The sequence below is a fragment of the Parasteatoda tepidariorum genome, chromosome 3 (assembly GCF_043381705.1).
Source record: "Parasteatoda tepidariorum isolate YZ-2023 chromosome 3, CAS_Ptep_4.0, whole genome shotgun sequence".
Taxonomy (NCBI): Eukaryota; Metazoa; Arthropoda; class Arachnida; order Araneae; family Theridiidae; genus Parasteatoda; species Parasteatoda tepidariorum.
Window position 1 is genome coordinate 36900277 of NC_092206.1, and position 24734 is coordinate 36925010.

Sequence of the window (24734 nt, forward strand, 5' to 3'; positions counted from 1 at the left end):
AGAATTCTGGAAAATCTATTTATAGATAATACTCTCCTCATCAGACTGATTTGGCAACTTTCACTCTAAAGGGACGACGACATTACACACTTTTCCTTCTCTTCTCTAATCGTAAACAAGCTCCCCATGCTCAAAAGATTAATATTTTTCATGAGGTTTTAAGGGCTTGAATGCATTAAGATATTTTTGAATCTTCTTTGTTCAATACTATTTTTGGTGTCCTATTTTTTAGTGTCTTATTTTTTATTCTATTATTTTTTCAGAAATAATTCCACTTTGATAGTTAGATAATAATAATGATTTGGTTATCGAAAATTGAACATTTTCAATGTTTGCACACTATGTTACAAAATTTTTCCATTCACAAAAATCAAAGATAATGTGGTTTTGGAAACTTTGCTTTTCAAAATAGCTTTGCTTGTAGAAAATTGTATATATTCTGGTAATTTTCCACAATAAATAGTTTATTGCAGAGTTCCTTATCAAAAATAAATTTGAACTTAAACTTTTTATTAAAGCTTTTGAAATTTTTAAGTATTCACTTTAAGAAAAAAGTTCTAAACGTAAAAAATTAAAAGACAAGAAAAAAAAGTCTTGGGAATAAAAAAGAATTAGTTGAAATTAAATTTAAAATAACTTTAAATGCAAGCCTTTAAAATTTTTCATTATTCCCTTTCAAATATGCAGAAAAAGTTTTAGAAAATGTTTACATTTTTCTAAACAGTTTTTACATTTTATTTAAGTTTTGGCAAACATTTTCCGAAAAATTAAATATTTAATAATATTAACATCTATCTGGTATTACAAGATGCATGTCTTAAAAGAGAATTAAATAAGAAATAATTATGTATATCGAAGAAATCATACCACTATTTCTACTGAAAAACAAAAAAAAATTTATATATTTAAAACCGAAAAGTTTTAAAAGTTATTTTGAAAAGAATACCAGGCATGAATATTTAGATAAAAAAAAGTATTTAAATGAGACTATGCAATGAAGATAAAAAAATTCTGTTCTAGTAGACTTTGTTGAAGAATATAGTTTCAAGTGAATTTTAAAATTATTGTTAGAGTTCAAATAAAAATAAATAATCATTCATTAATTAAGTCCTTTGCCTCTGAGTTTATTTATATAAGTCATTATAATTGAACAAACAACAAACTGACAAACAACAAATTTCAGATAATAAAACTATAAAATAAACAATAATATTGATTGCAACTTACGAAATCAGTCATAATCTTTCCAATAATCAACATCGTCAACTTTCATTTTTTTCATGTAAAAATTTCCAACTATACAAATTTATTCTTCAATAAATTGTTGGATCTCCAATATATACAAAAGAAACTTTTTAAATAATAAATATTTCTTGCTTATTGTAAAATAAAATTATAAATTCAAAATATAAATAACATAGTAAAGGAATTCACATACAAACTCGAAATTATAAATCTCCACACCAGAATAAACATACTACCTACACACAAAAACTAAAAAAATCAATTTACCTATATTAAAAGGTTTTGAAAGCATTATGTAACCGAAAACTCAAAGTTTACCACACAACGAAAATTAAATAGATAAAAAAGACTGGTTGATAAAAAATCTATGTGAATGTTTCAAAGAAGCAAATCAATATCTAGTATTGATCTTGGTTTATATTGGTCAATAACAATTAAGTCAATATGAAATCTAAGCTTGAAAACAGTTTATAACAAATAATTTTCCTCTATTAATAAAAAGTACTTATAAAAATACACAAATGTTAACAATTTTAAGATTTTCTAAATGGCATCCATATACATAATAAATAGATATTATTTATGCCATATACAATATAAGAAATACAGTAGCTATATCAATACATCTTATCGAAAACCTTTAAATTCTTTTTTAAAAATAGAATTTATACAATAAAATGACTTATTCTTTATATATTTGTATATATACCATACATAAATATATTCTTGAAATATCAGGCATCATTATGATTTTATAACATATCTAGCTAAATCAGTAATTACATCAATATATATTCCAAAAAATATTCACTTTGAATATTTTGTTGATATGTGATACAAAATAATACTTTTTGCCGTTGCAATGCTTAAAGATGTCAATTTATTTAATAAAATTCTATTCTTAATGTCTATTAAATGTGACAGCGTAATGTGAAATCTTTTAAAATTTTGCTTAAAAAATACAAAAATGAATATAATAGTATTTAATATAGTATTTGTCGTAAAAAGTAAAAAAATATAGATAGCAAGTTGGTTTTTAAGAAATGTAATTAAGAAATAATTGAAAATATGTTAGAAATTAAGCTAAGATTTAAAATTAAAACTTCATTTTTAATTTTATGTACTTTTCTTATTGTATTATTTAAAAGCATTCTTTCAGAATACTTATGCTAAGTTATTTTAAAGGACGAATTTTACTAGTAAGTACTTAATTTACTGAAATTATTTTCTTAGAACCAAACTTTAATATCCATTTTTACCGCCTAAAGCATAAAATGAAGTTAAGTACTTATTATCAAGTTAGCTAAATTAAGGAGAAATATAGGTACATTCGCGTTTGTACATTTTTTGAAGAAACATGACTTTCATTTGTTACAAAAAAATGTTCCAAGTATTAAAAATCTAATAAGTATTCAGCAAAATCTGATAAGTATTCAGTTTATTAGAATAATATATACAATATTTGTATTTGTACTTTTTGTTCTGTTAAAAGTTACCTTCATTTTAAATATTTGGTAATAAATTTATTATTAAGTAAAAGTACTTGTGTTAATATACTGAATTTCCTGAAACAATTTCAGTACTCTGGTAAAAGCATAAAATAAAGGATGTTAAAAACATAGTCGTTAAAAGGTTATTTCTTAAAAGAAATTTCGTATTACTTATATATTATTTTATTGTTTAGATATATACTTATTTGTAATTAAATAAATAATCCCAATAAACTAAAGCGGTAGGATATTACTTGATTAGAAACTTCATTTACTTCAAATATATACTGGAAATAACAGTCGACATGTTTCTAGCGCTCAAAAACAGGCACCCATTTTCAAGACTTGCCAGACGTGAGTGTCCAAAGACGTTCCTATTACAACATAATTGCACAACAGTTTTCCTGAAAAAATAATACTCGTCAAAATTATAATTTTTTTTTAATATTCAATTATTCAAGACTTGACTGATGTGTTCGCGTCTGGCTCTTGGTTTATTTTAGAAGCAAATGAAATTTTTATTTAAGTAATACTTGTTTGATATTTGTAACTGTTAGTTATAGTATAAGCAAATGTGATAAATACACCATCCCATATTACTTTCCATGATTCGTATGTTTCTTAAAAATCTTAACACAATGTTATGTTTAAAAAAAGTTAGTAAAGGATAAAAGACTAATCTAAGCACATAAATTACTGAAAATTACTGTACTCTTCGACAATAGTATCCGACGGTTTTGCACTTTTCACACAGGTGTTGAGGATGCTCTTTGCTCTGATCAGAAACATCGAGACCGTCAGGCTTCTCTAAAGGTCTCTGAAAACAAAAATAATCATGAAGTATAATTTTTATAAAAAAAATTATTTGAAAACAAGACTAGTACATATCAAAAGAAGTTAAAAAGAAAAATAATAATTTTTTAAACAATAAATAATAATTTTTTAACAATATAAAAGAGAGAAAAAAATTCTGGTAAAATTATGATTCTGTATGGTCATGACATTTCTGATAAAAAAAAACATAAATATGATTAATAAAAACAAAATGTACGATATTTAAACCATTCTTCAGGTAATTTTTCCGTTCATATGTTAACAGCTTACTGAAAATTCTGCTTTTCGAAATTAGAGTTCTTATTACCACATATTTAGTAAAAAATACAAATTTGAAACTTAAATTTAACCTAATAAATTGTTTTTATGCCATGGCTCTAGAAAGCATCATTAAATTACCAAATTTTACCACAATCACCAAATTTTGTCACATATTATAAAGCAATATTTTATTGTTAATTTCTCCCAAATCATTGCCATAACCTTCTGGTGAAAATTACCGAACTTTTTAGTGTTTCCATAGAGCCAGAAACAAGATGAATTTGACCATATTTTTTTCTCAGTGAGAATAAATCTACAAGAGAGAGTGTTACAAAAGAATCTACTTTTTTCATAAGTAAGTAATAGTTTCATAAGTGTAAATGGTAGTTTCATAAGTATCCGCAAGTAATTAAATCCATGGAAAGAAAAGTTACTAAGTCCATGTAAAGGACAGTAATAAGTAATTCAGCTAAGGATATCATACGTAAGTCCAAGTAAGAAAATATAAGCCAAGACTGTAAATAATAATAAATGTAATTTTCTTCTTCTAATTTTGAACAGTATTAGTTTTTTTAGGGTTTTAGAAAACTTTTTTAACATTATTGCTAAAACAATGTTTCATTCTACACCCTTTTGACATAATATTTACTACTCTAAATTCTCCATCTAACGTATTGTGTTGATTAGATAAAATAACATGTTTGAGGAAACAATGTGGAAAACATGTTTTAACCTCAAAGTATATTTTTTATTGAAGGAAATTAGCCTATAAAATAGCGTTATATTGCAGTAAAACGTATTGAAATCCTAAATTTTAATAATTTCTTTCTTTGAGTTTAAGAATTACTTTAATTGTCTTTAAACAAAGCTGAAAAGATATAAAAACTAATTTCCTTTACAATCTTTTGAGGTTTACATTGTAATAGCTTATGGTAAAACTGATACTGATTAAAAGAACATCCAGAAATTAAATTGATGTTCGTATTTTAAGCAAATCTGTTATAATTGTCATATTTCACTATATTATGGCATATTTATTTTGTTTTTTTCATAGCCAGCGAGATATTTATTAAAAAATATATATGTGTACACGAGGAAAACAGTATAATCAAAACTACCAGAATATGCAAAATTTTATTCTGGATCTATGGGAAGACCAAAAAGCTCCGTAATTTCTTTTTATTTAATCGAAGCGTTTTGGTAATGATTTTGGTAAAATTAACAATAGAATATCTTACTACGTATAAAAATCTAATGATGTTGACGCAGTTATCCATTGTTGTCCGTGCATTTTTATTGGCCGGAAAGTCACATGGTAGGATCTAGTTTTTCCTTATTCATTTCAATATTGTTTCGGTTGTCGTCAGCATGAAATTAATAAAAAAAAGTCATAGAGGTACTGTTTTTCTATGGATATTTTTGTATCCCTAATTTAAAGTCATTTTTCTGTACTGCTGTTATTACGCTTTTAATTCAAAATATTAAAACTAAGAGAATTGCCGCTTATTTTTAGTATTATTCTAGTGCAATTCTGCGATACATTTGCAGATAAAGTTATTTAAAAAGGTATTCTAATCTTATTAACCATTTTAAAATTATTATTTTTGTGCAAAAACCATTAATATACTGTTATAAATTACAATTAAAGAATTCTGTTAAATGATTTAGAACTTAACGATCAGCTTCAATCACAATGAGATGCAAGCAAAAATAGTATCTAATGTATACGCCCGTTTGGTAAGTTAAAATATCAAATTACGTTATGAACTCATCACATTTGTGTGAACAATATAATGTTATAAAATTTTATAATAATATAAATGTTATTTTGAAAAATGATTATTTAGAAAAATTACTTCTGTTCAGCAATAGATCTAAATATATATACTAATAGATAATAATATTTGGACGTGGGAAATGGGGGCACAAGCGTAAGCAAATAAAATTCCTTTTAGTACCTATATGTTAAGTGAATAATTTTAACTTTAGTAGAGAAACTGTTTTCTGTCACGAAACAACAATTATTGCGAAGCAATCATCCGGGGTTGTTGAGCGGCAGAGAACAGGGGGCTTAGCCCCCTAGTGTTATATAATATGTGATAAATGTCTGTAAATGTGGTAAAACTTCGTAATTTTATCATGATACCATAGAGCAAGGCATAAAAGTCATTTATTGGGTTAAATTTACTATTCAGTTTTATATTTTTAACTAAATGTGTGGTAATAAAAACTATAATTTTGAATACTAGAATTTTCGGTAAACTGTTCTCCTATGAACGAAAAAACTATGAAATAAATGATTTAAATACCGTATATTTCGGCTTTATTAACCAGAATTATGTTTTTTCTTTCAGAAGTGTCATTACTAACGGTACGGTAAATTTACCAAGAAATTTTCTCCGTGCACAATCGTAAAAGCATTTAACTCTAAAAGCGCTGACCAAAATCGCACCAATTTTAATCGGAAAAAATATTTACTCCGTTCACAAAACATCATGCGTTACTTTTTAATTACAGTGAGAATTTTTAGAACCGTAGTATGTCGCATTATCCTTTTGGTAATTTTCATATTATGTAGAGCCATATTATATTGAATATTAATCATTCTTCGTAGAATGAGATTAATTCCCAATACTACTGTTTAATTCAATTTAATGCCAGGGTGCAGAAATATTAATTTATTAATTAATATTAATTTATTAATTAATTTAATGGCAGGCTGCAGAAAGTTTACATGGTATTATGATTCATTGGTTCATTATTGTTAATCAATATTAAATCGATTTTTTTAAGCATACGACTACTTGAAGGCAAAAAATTGGCCGGAACTTCCTCAATGTTTTGTTTCATGTTTATTTTTGTCACACAATTCATAAAATTTCAGTCGTTTCAACAAATTTAAACCTAGTGGAGAACGATGAAGGATATTTTGGAGAAAGAAAAAGGACCTCACACACAAAGAGCAACTGTACGATTGTTGATCGTCTGTTAGAAGAATATGCTTCATTAAATTTTGAAAAACTCTAAAATGAGTGACGTTTCTAAACGTTTTAAATGTTTTAACAGTTTTAGATCGACGTGTGTCTTTTGAGCAACTTGAAATATTTTTACATGAAGATATGTAAGTATGGACAAGAATTATGTCTTGTTTTTGGAATAAATTAAAAATTTACTGTTTTTAAATGCTACAACAAATTTTGGCTAATGCCATTAATATCAGATTTCTCTCATTTTTAAAGAAATAAATGAAGATGTATCTGTACACTTTTATCAGCCGTATTTGAATTGCATAAATACACTAGCGTACAAAAGTTTTTGGTCAACGCGTGAAAGGTATTTTAACCTTTCTACCCTTTTTTTTTCTTCTGTAGAGATGATTTTCGTTTTATTTAGTCAAGCCAAACTATATATTACACTTAAATTTCAACATTTTTATTTTTCCTGCAATTTAATGGAAAATTTAATCTTCTTTGGATTAAATTTAAATCTTTGCACTCAGTTCAGTTGAATATTTCTTTTTTTTATATATAATTCGAGTCCTGTAAGAACTAATTCTTCAAAAATTTAATGTCAATAATAAATTAAAACTAAAATCACGATTTCCGTAAATAAATATGCAAAACCTATGCTTATTTGTTAAAATAATATTTTTTAATTGTATTTTCATCCAATTCTTAGATGTAAGAAAATCGCTTCACGAAAAACAAATACCCGACTGGTATGAAAATTGCATTTGATTTAAAGTGACTTTCAAAGCACTAATTTTGCCTTCTGGTTGATAAGAATATTAAGAAAGTTTAGGAATAAAATTATACATTATTTATTACATTTCCAATCAACCATTTATAATATTGAATTTGACCAAAGACTTTTGCATGCTAGTGTATATTAAAAAAAAACTTATTTATACAACTTTTTGAACAAATTTTATGTAATGCATTAAAAAATCCTTACATCCTGAAGGACGATTGGCATAATGATCAGATTTCTACGTACTGGCGATCTGATTTTCAAGTAAATGGCCAGCAAATTAGGGTAGACGTTAGTTTAACTTACGATATGAAACACAAAAACATGCTATCCCTGAACAAACATGCTTTTTTTAAAATAACAGATTCTGTTTTTCAGTTTCCTTGTTACGTGACATATCAGCTATCTGAAATGTATGATTCCAATAGTACAGTCAAAAAATCTGGTCAAAATTTGGGTTATGTTATTTTTATTCGTGGAAAATTTCACCTTGAGTGTATCTGCAGAAATAATTGGGCAAATCATACAATATTTGCACCCTTTATGTTTTAAACAATTTTGAACTGTTAGAAAGATAGAAATATTATTGCATTTTTAAATAATAATTTCTAAAATATACACGAAATCTGTAGACCAGTTTATTAGAGAAAGAGAAATTCGACAATAAAATTTATCTTAGTTCTTATAATTCAGAAACTATTTAACTGATTTTAATGAAATTTTTGATTTTCTCAATTTAAATAGTTTAGTTTGGCTTAATTATGATACCATACTATCAAAAATTGTTTAAATCATTGTGAGAAATAACAAATAGCTATTAAAAAAAATTTTAGATAATTTTTTTTTTGGGGGGGGGGGGGGAAAGAAATAAATATGGGNTTGTTGGGAAGGGGGGGGGGTAAATAATAAATAACAATAAGGAGTCTCAAATTTCCGACTGGTTTCCTGGCTTCAGTATTGAATCATACTTTTCAGTTTACGACTACCACCTCCCCAGCATTATTTTGGGGGATGTAAAAACATCCATTTTAATATGTTTATTTTGAAGTGGCAGGTTTTTGTGTTTGATAAATTACGGTGCACTGATTAAATAACACATCTTAAGTACTCCCCGTAAAAATCGGATCATTTAGTCAAAAGTTATTAAAAGTGTAATGTTATTTTTAATTTATTTGGTTTAATTGTGCTTTACTGTATACGTATCTGCGTTTATATTTTCTTTGTACTTCCTGTTGTACTTTATTTGTACTTTTATTTGCACTTCTCTGTTTAATATTTTTGTACTAAGGGGAAAAAATTGAGTAGCTACCTGCTTGTGTGGATACACATTAATGTGACACTTGATGCATTCTTGTCCCATGTTGGCCCAGCTGTTCCCACTCATCCACTTCCTTTTGCACTTGGGACATTTGTACTCCCCAAAACATCTCTTCTTGCCTTGGTATGGTGTAAGTCCTTCGCCCTTCGGTCTCGCCTGCGCACACAACAGACAGTCCTGTAAGCAGAGGACTTAAACGTTCTCATTGCTTACAAACATCTTAGGACCATGCACATAGAAAAAACACTGTGGCAATAACATGCAGCAATACATTGATATTACTTTTAAATTAGACAAACTAATTTATAATTTTTTTTCAACTCAGTTTCTGATTCATACATTAATAAGTTTAGAAACTGTTCTTGTTTCGAGAAGACGTTGCTAGGAATATTTGCAAAACTGTTCATGTGAAGAAAAGAAAGTAATTTCTTAAAAGAGTTGAAAATATTATTGAAAATAACTAAAGTGGTTGATATCTTAAATATAGGAGCAAACTATCCTAATAATGACACTGATTGTATTAGTTAAATACTGTTTTTAGGACTAATTAAGTATTCCTTTTGCAAAAATGTCACAATACTGTTTGACCATGCTTTTAGTCAATTTGCTATTGTTTCCAAATTGAATTTACTTATAATATAAATATATTACAAATTTCAAGTATTAACCCCAATTATTATAAATTAAAACCAAATTTAAAAGACAGAAGAACTTCAGAAACATTCATTCAAACAAGCTAGCTTTCTTTTTTATGAAAAGATTTAACTGAATAACTAAAATGTGTGTAAGATCAAGTAAAATATAAAGAAATAATTGCTTCCAAATGTTATACCATAGACATAAAACATAAAGAAATAAACAGTCCAAGTATATGAGCTAAAATGATAGTGTGGTAAATCAACACTAAATAAAAAAATGAATACTGTTTGACAAATACAGGAGTGAACTTTTGATTTGTGAATCATAATTAAATTGCAATAAATCAAAAAATATTTATTAATATTAATATCAGAACTACATTCTTAAAATTTGAATATCCTTTCCACTTCACTTAAAAACCATAAAATATAAAATGACTTGCATTTTAACAAAAATGTAAAACAAAAGAAAAACATTTCACTAATTTGTTTTACTATACATTGATTGCTATAACCAAAATTGGATCAATTTTATTATCCTTCTCCTTCTCAAAAAAAGAATAGCATTTAGCAAGTTATTTTTTATTTTAATAAACAAAATTAGATCAATGTTACTCTTCTCAGAAAGAATAATATTTGATATTTTTCATTTTACTTTAACTTGTTGATTGTGATAAGCATTTTTAGATCATCCATATTATAATTTTTAAAGAAGGTTTTTTTTGTTAATTTTATTACTTGTAATGACCAAAATTTAGATTAATGTTAACCTTCTCAAAAACACAATTAAAACCTCTCTTTTTTTTACTTCCATTAAATTGATTATAATAAACCAGTTTTAACAATATTTTCGTTTTCAAAAAAGAATAACTTCAAATCTTCTTTTTTCTACTTTAATATAGTGATCGCAAAAAACAAAGTCAAAGTAATGTTACCTCTTTTACAAAAATTAAAAAAACATTTCATCATTTCAATGTTGACAATGTTTGTAATCAACAAGCTTAGATCAATGTTATCCTTCTCAAGAATGAATAATTATTAATAAATTTTTCTTTATATATTGATTATGATAAACGAACTAAGATCAATGTTATTCTTCTATATGGAATAAAAATTTTTGTTCTTCTTTATTTTAATATATTGAATGTAATAAATAAGTTTAGATACAAACTATGAGATCTTAAACTGAATATTTTGAAATAGATAAAACATAATCATTCTTTTTAATACTTTTGAATCGTTATATCTTGGTTTAATCACTAAAAGAAAAAATCTTAAATTACATCATTTTCTATATTTTATTACAAAATTAAATCGTAAAATTAATTGAAAAACTTTTGTTTGAACAGAAGTTACCTATTTATGAAAACTTGGCAGAAAATTAACTACAGTGACGTAACTAAAAAATTTCTAGCGGTTGCATGATGCATGCATGGGTCACCACAATCTAGCGTCAATTAAAAACAGTTAAAAATGCTTGAAGACCTATTTATATTTGAAATTTCATTTATTCAAATTTATTATATTTCAAATTTCATTTAAAAAGTATAAACTAAATTAAATGAAATATAAATTATATTAGAATTTATTATCAATTAAAAATAATATATTAATTATGCAATTTTTTCATTTTAAATCAATATGACTTACATTCATTTTTGCTTTGGAGTCCGTGTTCTAAGAATGAAAAAAATTTATGTGTGTGTGGTCAGAGTTTAATACGCTAATATTCCTGAAATTATCATTGAAATAAAATATTTAAATGTGATATAAAAAGGAAAAAAAACGCTAAATTGAGACGTTACTTCGGTTAATAAAATATCACTACTGATTAATTATTATCAGTATTTTAAAAAGAAGATTACGAGACTCGTGAAAATAACTTAGATAATTGTTCTAAACATAATTGAATACTAAGCAACATTCGGTGTAAAATTAAAAAGAGGCACATAAAATAATCAAATTTTATGTAAAAAAATCTTTCTTGCTTCTTATCAAAAATTCATAAATTATAAATTTACGAATGGCTGGCTTAGAATTTAGTTAGCTTAAATTAAATTTTTTTTTAGTTTTTGTGCAACTCATTTTAAAACACCTATAACAAATTTAAAATCCAATATCCAATAATGTATGGAAGATTTTACTTATCATATTTTATTATGTTCATTGTTCATAGTTATGTTTATTTTAAATCAGATAATGCATTAAAGAAATACGCTAAAATATTCCTTATTATTGTAAAACCAATTAGGTTCAAATTGGAAATTAACATATAAACTTATTTGCTTGTACATTATTTTTGATGGAAAATAGATTTTATCTTTTTCTGTTTAGTTTTCGTTATCTTGTTTTAGACAATTTTGGGTCATTTCATTGAATATAGTTGTATGAATCAGAAATATTTTATACCTATTAAAGCTAAATTTTTATAGAAGATTCCCCTAGCATTTTTTCAAATTTACGTCGTAATGAAAAACCTATATTGAAAATTTTTTGCTGAAAAGAGATTATTAATAATAAAATGTATTGTTTTTCAATAAAGAAAAAGGGAGAAAATGCTTCTTCTTTGTCAGCGTAAAACCTTGCAGCCAAGACCCTTGCAGGTCTTGGCTGCCTCAACAGCTCAGAAACGTCAGCACCTCCTATCCATGGGAACTCCCTTCCAATTTCTAAACTTTAGGGTTTTCAGGCCATTTTCGATGTCATTAAGTCATCTAGGAAGTATTCTACCTCTGGAAAGTGACCCTTCGGGGTTCTTAAAGGTAACGATTCTCATGGAGCTATTTTCAGAGCTTCTCCATAGATGGCCCAGCCATCTCAGCCTATTACTGAAGATTATTTGTGTAATTTGGGGCTGCTAATGGAGTCGGTAGAGCTCGAAGTTATACCTGGTTCGCCAGCATCCCCTGTCTTGAATTGCGCCTAAGATGGCTCTGAGGATCTTTGTTTCAAAGTTGTCCAGTGACCTCTGTATATCTGAATTTATGACCACGTTTTACTTCCATAGAGCAGTACAGGAACTATGAGTGGTTTATAGAGTTTTAATTTTGTTTTTTGGCTGAGAAGATTCGATCTTAATTGTCTCTCCAGTCCAAAGAAACACTTAGTAGCCATTTTGACTCTATTTATGATTTCTGCTCTAAGTATGCTTTGATCATTAACATCAAGGCCAAGATATTTGAATTCGTTAACCCTTACAAATGTATAACCATTAATAGATAAAGGGACACTGTAATTTGTAATTTACAGTTGAGGACGAAAATTCCACGAATTTCGTCTTATCTTCGATTATAGAAAGGCCCCTATTTGTGGCAGCAGCTTTGCGAGCTCAAAAAGCCTCTTTGACGTCCATTTCTGAACATTCAATTACATCGATATCATCAGCGTTGACCTAAGCTTGAAGAGACCTATTCCAGAGAGTGCTTCTTCGGTCCAATCCACTATCTCGGATACATTTCTCCAAAGCAATGCTAAAAAGTAGGCAAACAAGGGAATGACCCTGATTCACGCCTCTTCTTCCGTTACAAAGAGTTCAGAAAGATGGTTTTGAATTTTAATCCTGCATCTCACATTATTGATTGCAGCGACGGTGAGGTTTACAAGCTTTACAGGTATACCGAACTCATTCACTGCCTCAAGCAACCTATTTTTCTTGATCCTATTATAGGCAGCCTTAAATCAATAAATCAGTCATAAGTCTTGATGCTACATTCTTTAGTTTTTTCTAGGATTTGTCTTGGAGAGTGGATTTGGTCAATGGTAGGTTTTTGAGATCTAAATACACATTGGCAGTTTTCAACCACTTTATCAGAAAAAGGCTGGAGTCTAGAAAAAAGAATATTGGAGAAGATTTTGTTTACCGTATTGAGAAGAGAGTAATACCTCTGTAGTTACGACATTAAGTTGGTCTCCTTTTTTAAGGATGGGGCAGATAGAGCCTTCTTCCTATTCAAATGACAATTTCTCCATGTCCCAAATTTTAAACATGATTTTATGGATAGCATTAATAAGCTCAGGTTCATCAACTTTTAAAAGTTCAGAAGGAATACAGTCAGGACCAGACGATCTGTTGTTTCTGATTTTTTTTCTAATAGAAAGCTTCAATTCATCGAGGGAGGGTGGAGGATTTTCCGCATCTGAATCCCCTTCAAACCATCATTCATTTTTTGCTCACTGGTTAAATAAATTCAACAACCATATTACAAGTTTCACAAATTTTAAGTAAGTGAAACAAAAACTCACTTAACATTAAATGAAATCATGAAAGTAAAATTAACATGAATGATAGAGTAAAAATATTGATTTAGTTCGAGCTTTACCTGAGGACAATCTTTGATGTAATGTCCCTTCTTGAAGCACAGGTGGCAAAGGTAACTCGGAGGAGGTCTTTTTGTAGGTTTGCAATCAAAACTAAGGTCGTTAAAAAGGTCGGTTAACTCATTTATTGTTCCAACGGGACTGTTGAATCCTCCATTCGTGTAATTTCCATAGTTGTTAGAGCTGGTTAATCCATTAAATACTGGTGGAATTCCATATTTGGTCTGAAAGAAAGATTCTATGTAAAACACAGTTGATCTGAGAAATGCTTGTAAACAAATTGACGCCATTACAAAATGAGTGAACTAACAAATATGCAAATTAGTTTGCCAGTTAACTTATTTTGTTATAGCGTCAATTTGTTTACATCAATCTCTTCGCAAATTTAATGAAATTTAGAGTATATTGAAGTATGACTTATATGTTACCTAAAATAATGTTTTTTCTCTACATTAATCAATGAAAAGTTAACTTTTAAATGAAAAACAAAAAATGTAATGAATGGTACCAGTTATATTTTATTTTATTTTATTTTATAACCGACCCACCTTTTGGGTTTACTCCGGATTTTGGGTTTATTAATGTTCAACTCCGTAGCCTTGTAATTTTGAACCCAATCCAGAAAACAAGGGAACTCCTGGATCGAGTATTGGGAGAAGTTTGCCTTCGTAGATGACTTTTTGATGGAACTAACCCACATTTGCGTTACCCACTATTAAACCCACTCTCCATTATATAGAGAAGAAGACCACGATAACCTCCCACGGTTTAGCCTGACGGCAAGGGGACTCTAACCCATGATCCATCTACCACTGAGGATATTTCACGTCAGCACTGTGGTCGGTGCAAACTGGATGCGGACTTTGTATCGACCAGCCATCGCCGAGATCGAACCTCGGTGCACCTCATTGGAAGGCGAAGGCTCTATCCCCTGAGCCAAAGCGGCTCGTGGTACCAGTTATAGTCGGCAACTGGTCTATAAAGTAACTAATTCCCACAAGAAGAGACCATTGTAATCCAAGGGTTACAATGGAGGTTTCATACGCAACGGCTTGACTACAGCAATGTGGTCAGCGTACAAGACGCCTTTACTTCCCAGAAAGCTGATATACCCATTAATCTGAAGCCATAAGGCCTTCAAGTCGTCTCTGGAAATCTAAACTCAGTTTTTCACGATGACAGTTCAATACCTTAATCACTGATCAATCGCTTAACTAAGGCTAGGAAAAATAGATTTTACATATTCAGCTTTATCCGAGTAATTTTGCCTGTTGGAGTTTGTGCTTCATTCGGAAATTTTTCTCAACAATACTATTACCTTAGAACTTATAAACTGAAATGTAATAAAATTTGATTTTAAATATTTTAGAACCATTTAGTTGATTTTTGTTGATCTGGCACAATATTTTTATGTGCATTAACTAATTTTTAGTATGCAAGCGATATCTTTGTAAGTTTAAAAATGGACAGATATAAATTTAGTATTAAACTTAAGATAAAGCAACAGGAAATAGTTCAAACTACCTTGATAGATGTAAAAATTAAAATCTTAAAACACTCTCTCTCGTATCATTTTTTAAATTTAAGAGGAAACGCTATTGTAAATAGTTAAGTATCTTTAAATAAGTAGGCTCAGTAACTTATTACATAAAATTTTTTTTAATTAAGAAATATTATAATTTTTTAAATTTTTATAATCTCATTATTCAATATTTATTAAAATTAAAAATATATTAGTATCAGAAATGTAGTAAAAACTCCATAGAATAAGCGTAAAGGTTCTCTTCAGGAATCATTCTTTTAATACAGAGGCATTTCGAAATAAAGAATACAATAAAAATTACTCAAATAAATAAATTGCTCTTGATCTTATCTTATATACACAAAGTACAAAGAGAGAGAGAGAGAGACAGTTCCGTAAATTAGAATTTGGAATAATATATTTTTTATTTAGCTACATTCCTTTTGAAGAAAGTACTTTATAAATAAAAGCTATTCATTATTATTCTAGTACATTCCTTTTGAAGAAAATGTTCTCTAAATAAAATCTGTTCATTTTTAATCCACATTCGTTTTTGAAGAAAATATTCTCTAAGTAAAAGCTATACATTTTTATTCAGCTACATTCTTTTTGAAGAAAATATTCACTAAATAATGGTTATTCAGTTTTATTCAGGTACATTCGTTTTTTAAAGAAAATATTTTTTAACTATTAACCAGAAAAACTTTATCGCATATTTTCCAAAGTTGGCTCGATGTTACGGAAGTCTTCTTTTCTCTTTTATATGCTGTTTAAAATGTAAGACAGATAATGTGTAATCAATTACGTTTTACTTCCATAAATGATTTTAAAATTATAAATTCATTAAATGAATTAAATTTAAAAAAAACTAAATTGAACTGATCACAGAAATTTTTGGCATTTCTTATATTATGTACGGACAAAGTTTCACAAAGAAAGCAATGTGATACAGTGTCAAGGTTAAGTACAATAACTAAGTTTTCAACCAATTACTGCATGATAAACGGATGCTTTTGAAACAACGTGGCATATCCTGTTCCTGCTTCATGTAATTTTTTAAGCGTTACTAAAAGGAAATTCTGTAAGACAAAATAGAATTGGAATAGATACAGGGGTAAGATTAAGTATAGCACTTTTATCACAATATTATTCAGCACGGACATGTACTTAATCAGAAGCGATCGTCTCTAATGAGGACCACAAGCCAGAAATAATCTCCATTAAATTCATTGTTGAGTAGAATGAGCTTTGTTGCCAAAATAACACACACGCCAATGCCAAAAGATTTCATTGTTTGAAACACCGACCCACTTCTTTCAAGTCATTACACAAAATTCTTTGTTGGCGCCGGCACGAGCTAGCATTTTTTTCTTCGCCTTTTTGTGGCAAGAATCGAATTCAAGTTCCGGAGACGAGTAAATACACGAGTCAAAAAGTAGTAGTACGCATGGAATAATATAAGAGAAAGAAGAATTTTCCTCCACCAGTTTATAAATAGTAGCAAATGCTGGAAGTATTATGAGTAGTCTTAGACACAAATCTCTTGTTTTTCCACTTACAGCAAAGTTTTCGCGACAGAGCTTTTGGCAATATTTCTAGAAAACAAAGAGGATAGAAGTTTGGTGAAAATCAGTTGATTCAAGGATGTTACTTTTAACGCTGTGATTGATGAATCGGATTGGGAAAAAAGTCTATAATAGCATGCCAAGGGCCATGTCAATTGAATCTAATTGCTTACCTCATCATTTACAATTATAGTAGTTGTTAAAGAGGCAAAACGTGTAAACTTTGTAATCACAGAAAAATTACCAAAATGTTGGTTTTATTTTTACGCATTTTAAGCATTCTAGATTAATGTGTAATTAATCTAGAATGCTTAAAACTCTTATATTTATCTACAAAAAAATCATGTCCAAATTACAAACAAACTGATAGATTTTTTACTACTTTCAAAGATCGTATGGAAAGAACATTAGAAAACGATGAGCAACAAAGGGGTTTTGTTAATATTGAGAAAACAGCAACAGATAACGAGCAGCCAAGGAGTTTTATGAGCGATGTCACTTCTTCAAGTAGTTTCAAGGCGATTGATCTGAAGGCTGTTAATTGTTTAAGGTAATAATTAACAATAGAGTTTTTGTTTTTGATGATATGGAAGTCCTCCCAGAAATCCAAGTTAATACATGAAATGTGTTTATGAAAGTCATGAGGTGAGAGAAAATCGAAAGTTACGAGAAATAGCCTTCTGTCCAGCAGTGTTTTGCAATTAATGAGCAGTGGAGTTCATGACGGAGTTTTGACGGTAATTTGAGTGCTCGCTTAGTTAGCCTTATGTAAGAAAGTTCTCATACTGATAAGAAATTTTGTAAATTTCTCAGCTATTGAAGCAATTAATGGATTGTTTGATGTTCGTTTGCTTGCCGTTTGGTGGAAAGATAATTTAGAATTCATGCTACGAATTTTTTTTTTTTTGATATTCGGAAGCTAATTTTCGGAAGAAACGGAAGTACAAATAAATTATTTATTTCAGATTTGACATATTAAAATTATGACGGTTTATGCATTTTTAAAAATATTAGCAATAATCTTGGGAGGGAAAAACTTTACCATGGTCGATGGCTTTAATGCAATTGATTTCACATTGTTATGCAACAGATGTTAAGAGTTTTAAAGACCAAGGTGGTTACATGGTGCAGTTTTTTAAACAGGTGGATGCTAAGAGGAATAGTTCTATGGAAGAGAAACAGTAAAGTGTTTCTAATACACTATGGTTTTAAAACTATCATCTTAACGGGTTATAAAAAGGTTAAAAAAATGAAGACTATTATTAGATTCTTATTCAGTTGTGAATTGTATGAATGGGTCGATAGAATTTAGAATGTCGAGATTGTAAATTCTACAGACCCATGTTCCTCATCGAATACATGGGAGCATATGGGTCTATGGAGTTCTCGATATCTATCCCACACCTAAACTTTTGAAATATGAAATGATGCTGCTAATAGAGAAAAAACTATTGTTATGAAAATGATCATCATTGGCAGAAACATAATGAAATAGTCTTTGAACATAAGTAATATACACTCTTGCAAATATTTCAGTTAGAATTATCTGACAACCTGCACAAAACATTATATATTTTTTCTATGAAACAGCGAAATCAGTAACTTAGTACAAACTTAGTAAATACATTTGAAACTTGAGGAGAAAAAATTAATTGGTTACCGGAGCAGAATGCAAAATGTTCATTCTTTAATTGATTTTCTTTTGTGATATTTGGTAAAATTTAATATGAATTTCAAGAGCCAGCTTTTTTAAAAGTCAAGCTGGGTAGGATATTTAAATTAATATCTGAAGTTAACAGTTGGTAAGCTGGAATCTCCTACTAGAATTTAATAAGAGAGGGTGGGCATCAAGAGCAAAACAGACTCATTGCTATCTAGACATGTGACATGTTTCCGGTGTAATATTTTAGCTGAATCGAAGGAAACTACGCCCAACTCTCTATATCTAATAGTTAAGAATTCAAATTTACATAATTATTCCAAAAGTTATAATAAAACTAATAGAAAAGAATATTTTTTTTTTGTAGAAGCAGATCAAATTCTGATTCGTACATATTTATGAGCCTGACATTACCGTCTAGGCAAATGAGGTATTAATTCCAATTGTTTTTAGCAATAGATAGGAACACTTCAGTTCACTAACAGTTAAAAAATTATGAACGATTTGAGTGGGTAAAATTCCGTTATATACTTTCTTGCACTTACCTATTTAAAACTTTTACTTCAAAGATTTTTGAATGACCTTTGACCTTCTATACAAAGGTCAACTGAAAATATTTACAGTTATTTTTAGTGTGGAAAAGGTAGAATATAGAATAACGGTCAGTGGCGTGGTTCACGCATTTCACAAAAAGTATTAACACATTGTAAATAGATATATTTTTCTAAAAATTCGGAAGGATCTTCAGTCTCGACCCCCCAAAACTCTGAGATAGCGTTTTTGTATACATAAAAATAAACGTGTCTGGTAGTTTTACATATAGAACATATCCTGGAAATTTTAACAAAATCAAAAATGCCAAAACATTCAACTTTGCCTGATTCGGTCAATTTTTGATTTTTAAAAAAACTGGGTCTAAAGCAGTAAGATCAGTTCCTTTGTTAATCATTGATTTTGAACTATGGTACATTTAATTCGTAAATTGAAAATTTCTTCAAATAAAATATCTGATTTGGCACTTAAAATTTGCTCAATTTTACAAATTACAATCTTTGAAAAGAATATTTTTAATATATTTTGAAAAATTACAAGATTAAAATAGATTAAAACGAAATTTTTTTTTCACCTAACGATTTTTAGATCTAAAGGAAACTATGTTTTTTCCTTCTTTGAAACTGAGTTAATTTTCAATTCTGTTCAAATTCATATAATCATTTTATGCAATTACAAAATCAAAACTTGAACTATCAATTAAGAACATTAGAACATTTCCTTCAGAAAGCAAATATAAATAACAAAACTTATCATTTTGGCAGTTATTTTTCCAGTTTAATTATAGTTATTTCTTTAATATTATACGAGAATTTTTTCAATTTGAAAGAAATGACTCAGAAATAAATCAGACAAGCAATAATAAAATACATAATCTGATCTCAGATAAAATAGATAAGAGACAATAAATCTGAAGGCTACAATATAAACTGTTCGATAATTAAAAACATAAATTATAATTAGTTAATAGGCATATTTAGTTTTGTCGTTATCTTTATAGTTATATCTAAGTAAATCAATTAATAAACTTAATTTATTATTCTACAAATGTTTAGAAAGATGTGAATGCTTTATAAGAGTTCGAGTTAAATCTTTTATTTTAAGCTTTTAAAATATTTGCGATTTCTTCACTGAAGTAAAAAAGTTTTATACACATACACATATTTTCTATCCCTCTTTTGAATGTAAAAAAATGTACCTAAGATCCAAGTTTAGAGTTTATTTTACTCTGCACTAAACAATTAAAAAAATGAAATAGTTTTTTTTTCAGTAAATATTAAAATCTATTGGTGAAGAAAAAAACAGAATTGTTTACTAAAATTTTAAAATGAATGAATCAAGGTGTTTGAAATATATATTATTTTGCAATCACATCAAGAATTCGTATTTACGTGGAGATAAAAAAAATGGATAAAAATGAAATTGTTTTAAAATCAGAAAATAGATAAACGTTTAGAAGACATATAATAAACGAAGAACATTAGTGTTTCTTTTCATTCTTTTTCATAGAAATTAGTCGAAATCAGCCATTTTTACAACATTTTTCAAATACTTTTCACATTTGTTAACCAATAAATAAATACAGTAATAAAAACCTCATTACCTTTCTTATTACTCCGATAATAACAACCTTTCTGTACGAGATATTTACTTAGAAATAATAAATTTTTGTTTATATAGTTCTACGTGAACAAAATGCCGCGCAATAAAAAAATAAAAATCGTTTTGAAAAGAATAAATCGTTTGAATAAGAAAATATTTTTTGTACGAACCCAAATGAGATTTAAGTTTATTGATGACGATGATGAAGCAGCGATAATTTCATAAAATAGAACTTTTAAAATTAACAATAATAATAATCGATATCATTATAATACTTTCAAATTATTATGCTATGAAAACAAGTTAAGTTATTTTTCTCTAATAGTTAAAATTGATTTAAAATATTCATTTAAAAAAAAATGACGGGGGAAAAATAAATTAACTGCTCTTGAGCGCAAACGATTTTTTTCTTTTTTTCTTTTGCTTTTAACACTCAACTTCAAATAACTTTTTTCTTTTTCTATTTTTTTAAAAACTATCAAGAAAAAAAAGCGGAGGAAGAGAATTGAAAAAAGAAAGAAGGAAGAGAGTAAAAAATACAAAAATGAAAATTTGTCTCAAAAAGCTTTCCACCTACAGAAAAATCTAAGAAACCATGACGTAACCTTTTCAGCAAAACAAGCAGCACATACCAAAAACACGAGAGAAAAGCTTCAGTAGAAAAAATAAATCCTTTGCCAAAACTCCTCTGTTATATAAAATTTAAAACAAAAAATGTATCTCTGACGTCACAGGTCAAGCACTAGGGTGAATCTTGAGATTCCCTCATCAAAAGGAATATCAAATTTCATATTTCGCGTACGTCATGTGAACTTGATTGCACCATTTGTGTTAATAATAGCACCTTTTGTTAAGAATAAAAAACGCTACTTATTGATTCCGGAAAGAACTTTATTATATCAGTGGGTCAAACACTTAAAAAGAAAAATACTATCTATTATATTTTATTTTCTTCTTCAACCGTTATTAGATTGAATTAGCGACTATCTTCAATGAGTTAATTTAATAGTAAAACGAAACGAAAGCTAAATTTATTTTTCTAATTATTTTAATGTTTAAAAGTTTTTCATAGTACTTACTTTAAAACTAAATTTTATAATTACTTATCTCGAAAAGTGTATTTAAGAAAATACATATCATGATCGCGTCTTATTAATTAGTTCCATACTATATATAAATACAGAAAATAAAACTGATTAGGATATATCTTTAATAGATATTATAGACTGGGAAGTAAATATTTCATTTTTTTTCTTTCATGAAATGTAGGATTAAATTTGAAAATTAATTTAGTACATCATGTGAAGTGAAAATCAAAAGCAATAATTTCTATTCTATTTTTTTCGTAATTAAGTGTTTTTTAAATTTCAATAAGTTTTCTTAAAAATCAAATATACTATGCAGTAAGCAATTTTCGATTGTGTTAAACCAAAACATCGTGCAAATTAACAGAAACCTTTAATACAAAACCGGACTGAACCTTATTATTGAACAAATCAATTCCTCGCTACTTGATAAAACAATACTTAGGTTCAAATAGATCTGAAACTCGGTTCAGTTTTATCTCATGAAATTAAACTGAGTTTTTTTAGTTTTCAGTTTTACTTTAAATTTGAGGGGAATGGATAGGTTTTAAAAATGCGCATAAAAATATGAAATAAATTAAGCTGAAGGTAAATTAAAAAAAAAAAAATCATGTTTTAAAGATAAACCTATTTTTTATTTACCAGTTTTAGAATGCATATTCAATTAACAAATAATTTTCAATTAACAAATAACAAATAATAACAAATAACAAATTATGCATAATTAACAAATAACAAATAATGCATATTCAATTAACAAATAACAAATAATTTATAAATATTTTAAACTTTAGATTATTTTAAGGAAAATGAAATGAAACATACGAAATAAATTAAAAATTGAGCACTAAAACGTGTTTCTTTTTAACTAGCATTATTGTTAGACAATGTATTTAATTTTATTTTAAAATAAATAAAATATTATATTTGCTAAATTTGTTACGAAATATTGCAAATATTTTGTATATATCTCAATTCTAATAAAAAAAATTATAACTTCTGTTTAGTGAACTAAAAAGCATTATTAAAACACATTTCTTATAAGTTAAACTGAATTGAAAGAAAAAATATTTTTTAAAATGTAAAGAATGGAAAATTATCACGAAAAATATGAAGAAAAAAATTTGCATGAAGCATTTTGAAAAGCAGTTAATCAGTTGAAGTTTTTAAAAATTATTATTTTTATTTACTTTCAATACACTATTATAAAAACAAAGTCTTAGGTAATTTCCTTGGTTAAACTTATTGGTATCTGGCATTTACAAAATTTTGGCGAGCACAGAATAATTGATTTTATAAAATTGTATGTTATTTAAACTAAAATATTATATTTAAATATCTATAACAAATATTATATGAAATATTTAATATATTTAAATATTATTTTTAGTCAACACGTATTTATGAAATTGAAAAATAGAATTGCTTCTTAAAATAATAAATTATTAATCTCTATGCAAATTAATAATTAAAAACTAAAATTACGCTTTGCATGCAGCAAATATTTTTATTTTCCAAAATATATAATTAGTAGTTAGATTTGTGATGGAGAATAAAACAGAGCAAGAAGATGTAAGAAAATTATTAGCATTATTATTATTGTAGTCATTCATAACTTTTTAAAGAATCAATAATTTCATTAAGTTTAAAATTTCTCCACACAAATTTCAAACTTTATTAGATTTATAAAATGCGGGTGTAAGGGTGCATTAGAGTAACAAGCAAGTGCAAGAAAAAAAATGCACTACAATTTGACATAAGTGCACTTGAACAAATTCCTTGACGGACAGAGTAAACATCTTTTATCAACTACAATCAGCATCTGGTACTCCCGCATAGACTTGCCGTTTCGCGCCTTCAGGCTAATTTGTCGCTTTCAGCAGCATTGCTTTAAATATATGACATTACATATTTCAAGCGCACTTTGAGAAGCGAGATACGTGCACTAACTTACTACCTTGCAACTTCATCTTCATTTCTTTGGAGAGTTAGATTAAGAACAAATAAATTACTAGTTCCAACCTCACTTAAAGTTCAGTATAATGGGAAAAAAATTATCTCCTCCCATGTTCATACTAATTTCAGATGAAAAACGTAATATCATATCATTATTTAAAAGAAAACTTTCCGTCACTATTTAAATACAAATATATAGCATTATTTAAATATATGAAGAAAATTAGGAAAGTAAATTAGGCTTTTGTGTCTAGAACTGGTATAATTTCGGAAAGTTTCAAAGTCTTTAATTGTACATAACTTTCTACTAAAAGGGTAATATCAAAAGCATTTTCGTTCTAATAATATGAATTAAAGTAATAGTCACAAAATGTGTTAGATACTGAAAATGATTTGTTCTCAAAAATCTTAAAAAATCACCATCGTAATATGAATCTTTTGCTAAGCTTTTAAAGTTTAAGAAATCTAAGAGACAAAAAATTTCCTATTCTAAAACAAAAAGTAAATGAATTAAATAAAATAAAAATTTTCTTTAAAGAAAAAAACATTTAAAAACTCTTTGGAGAAGAAATAATTCGTTCAGATTTGTAAATTTCGTCGTTTCGTAAACGATAAATTTTAAAGAAATTAAATTTTTTTTTCTTCATTTGCATTATAGTTTTTAAATATTAATTATGTTGAACTGACCTATGGTACGTCCCATATTGGCCAGAAGGGATGCGCATGCAGAAGAAGAGGATGGCCCACCTGGTCACCGGACTGTGGCTGGTCAGCAAGAGTTAGATATACCCAATTCAGCAGCTGGGCCGGTTGATACACCGACGGATCTATGGATGCGAGTGAAGTCATCCTCGGATTCTCAAAGAGTCAATCTCTCAGCTCTCAAGCATCCTCATCTGTCGCCCTCCTCAAACATCCCCACTCTAATCCAGATGCTTT

General features: G+C 27.7%; 1 protein-coding gene across 3 annotated transcripts; it reads right to left on the reverse strand.

Moving 5' to 3' along the window:
• Nucleotides 1-1103: 1103 nt before the first annotated feature.
• On the reverse strand, nucleotides 1104-24734 carry LOC107438378 (zinc finger CCHC domain-containing protein 24). Of its 3 annotated transcripts, none has more exons than XM_071178498.1 (5): nucleotides 24543-24732; nucleotides 13856-14077; nucleotides 8890-9075; nucleotides 3448-3552; nucleotides 1104-3139 (listed from the first exon to the last, which is right to left on the reverse strand). In XM_071178498.1, exons 1-5 carry the CDS (start codon nucleotides 24642-24644, stop codon nucleotides 3113-3115), a joined length of 642 nt encoding a protein of 213 aa, XP_071034599.1. In that variant the 5' UTR covers nucleotides 24645-24732; the 3' UTR covers nucleotides 1104-3112. The 3 variants fall into 3 exon arrangements, with proteins under 3 accessions (XP_071034599.1, XP_071034600.1, XP_042894449.1); XM_071178499.1 differs by having other exon boundaries at nucleotides 2971-3139; nucleotides 8890-9054; nucleotides 24543-24734; XM_043038515.2 differs by lacking the exon at nucleotides 1104-3139 and having other exon boundaries at nucleotides 3304-3552.

Coding starts and splice junctions, on each gene's coding strand:
- LOC107438378 (XM_071178498.1), bottom strand. CDS start 24,644: ATGACTTCACTCGCATCCATAGATCCGTCGGTGTATCAACCGGCCCAG. Junction 9,076..13,855: donor ACATCAAAGATTGTCCTCAG/GTAAAGCTCGAA, acceptor CTCTGCTTACAG/GACTGTCTGTTGTGTGCGCA. Junction 3,140..3,447: donor TCGGATACTATTGTCGAAGA/GTACAGTAATTT, acceptor TTATTTTTTCAG/GAAAACTGTTGTGCAATTAT.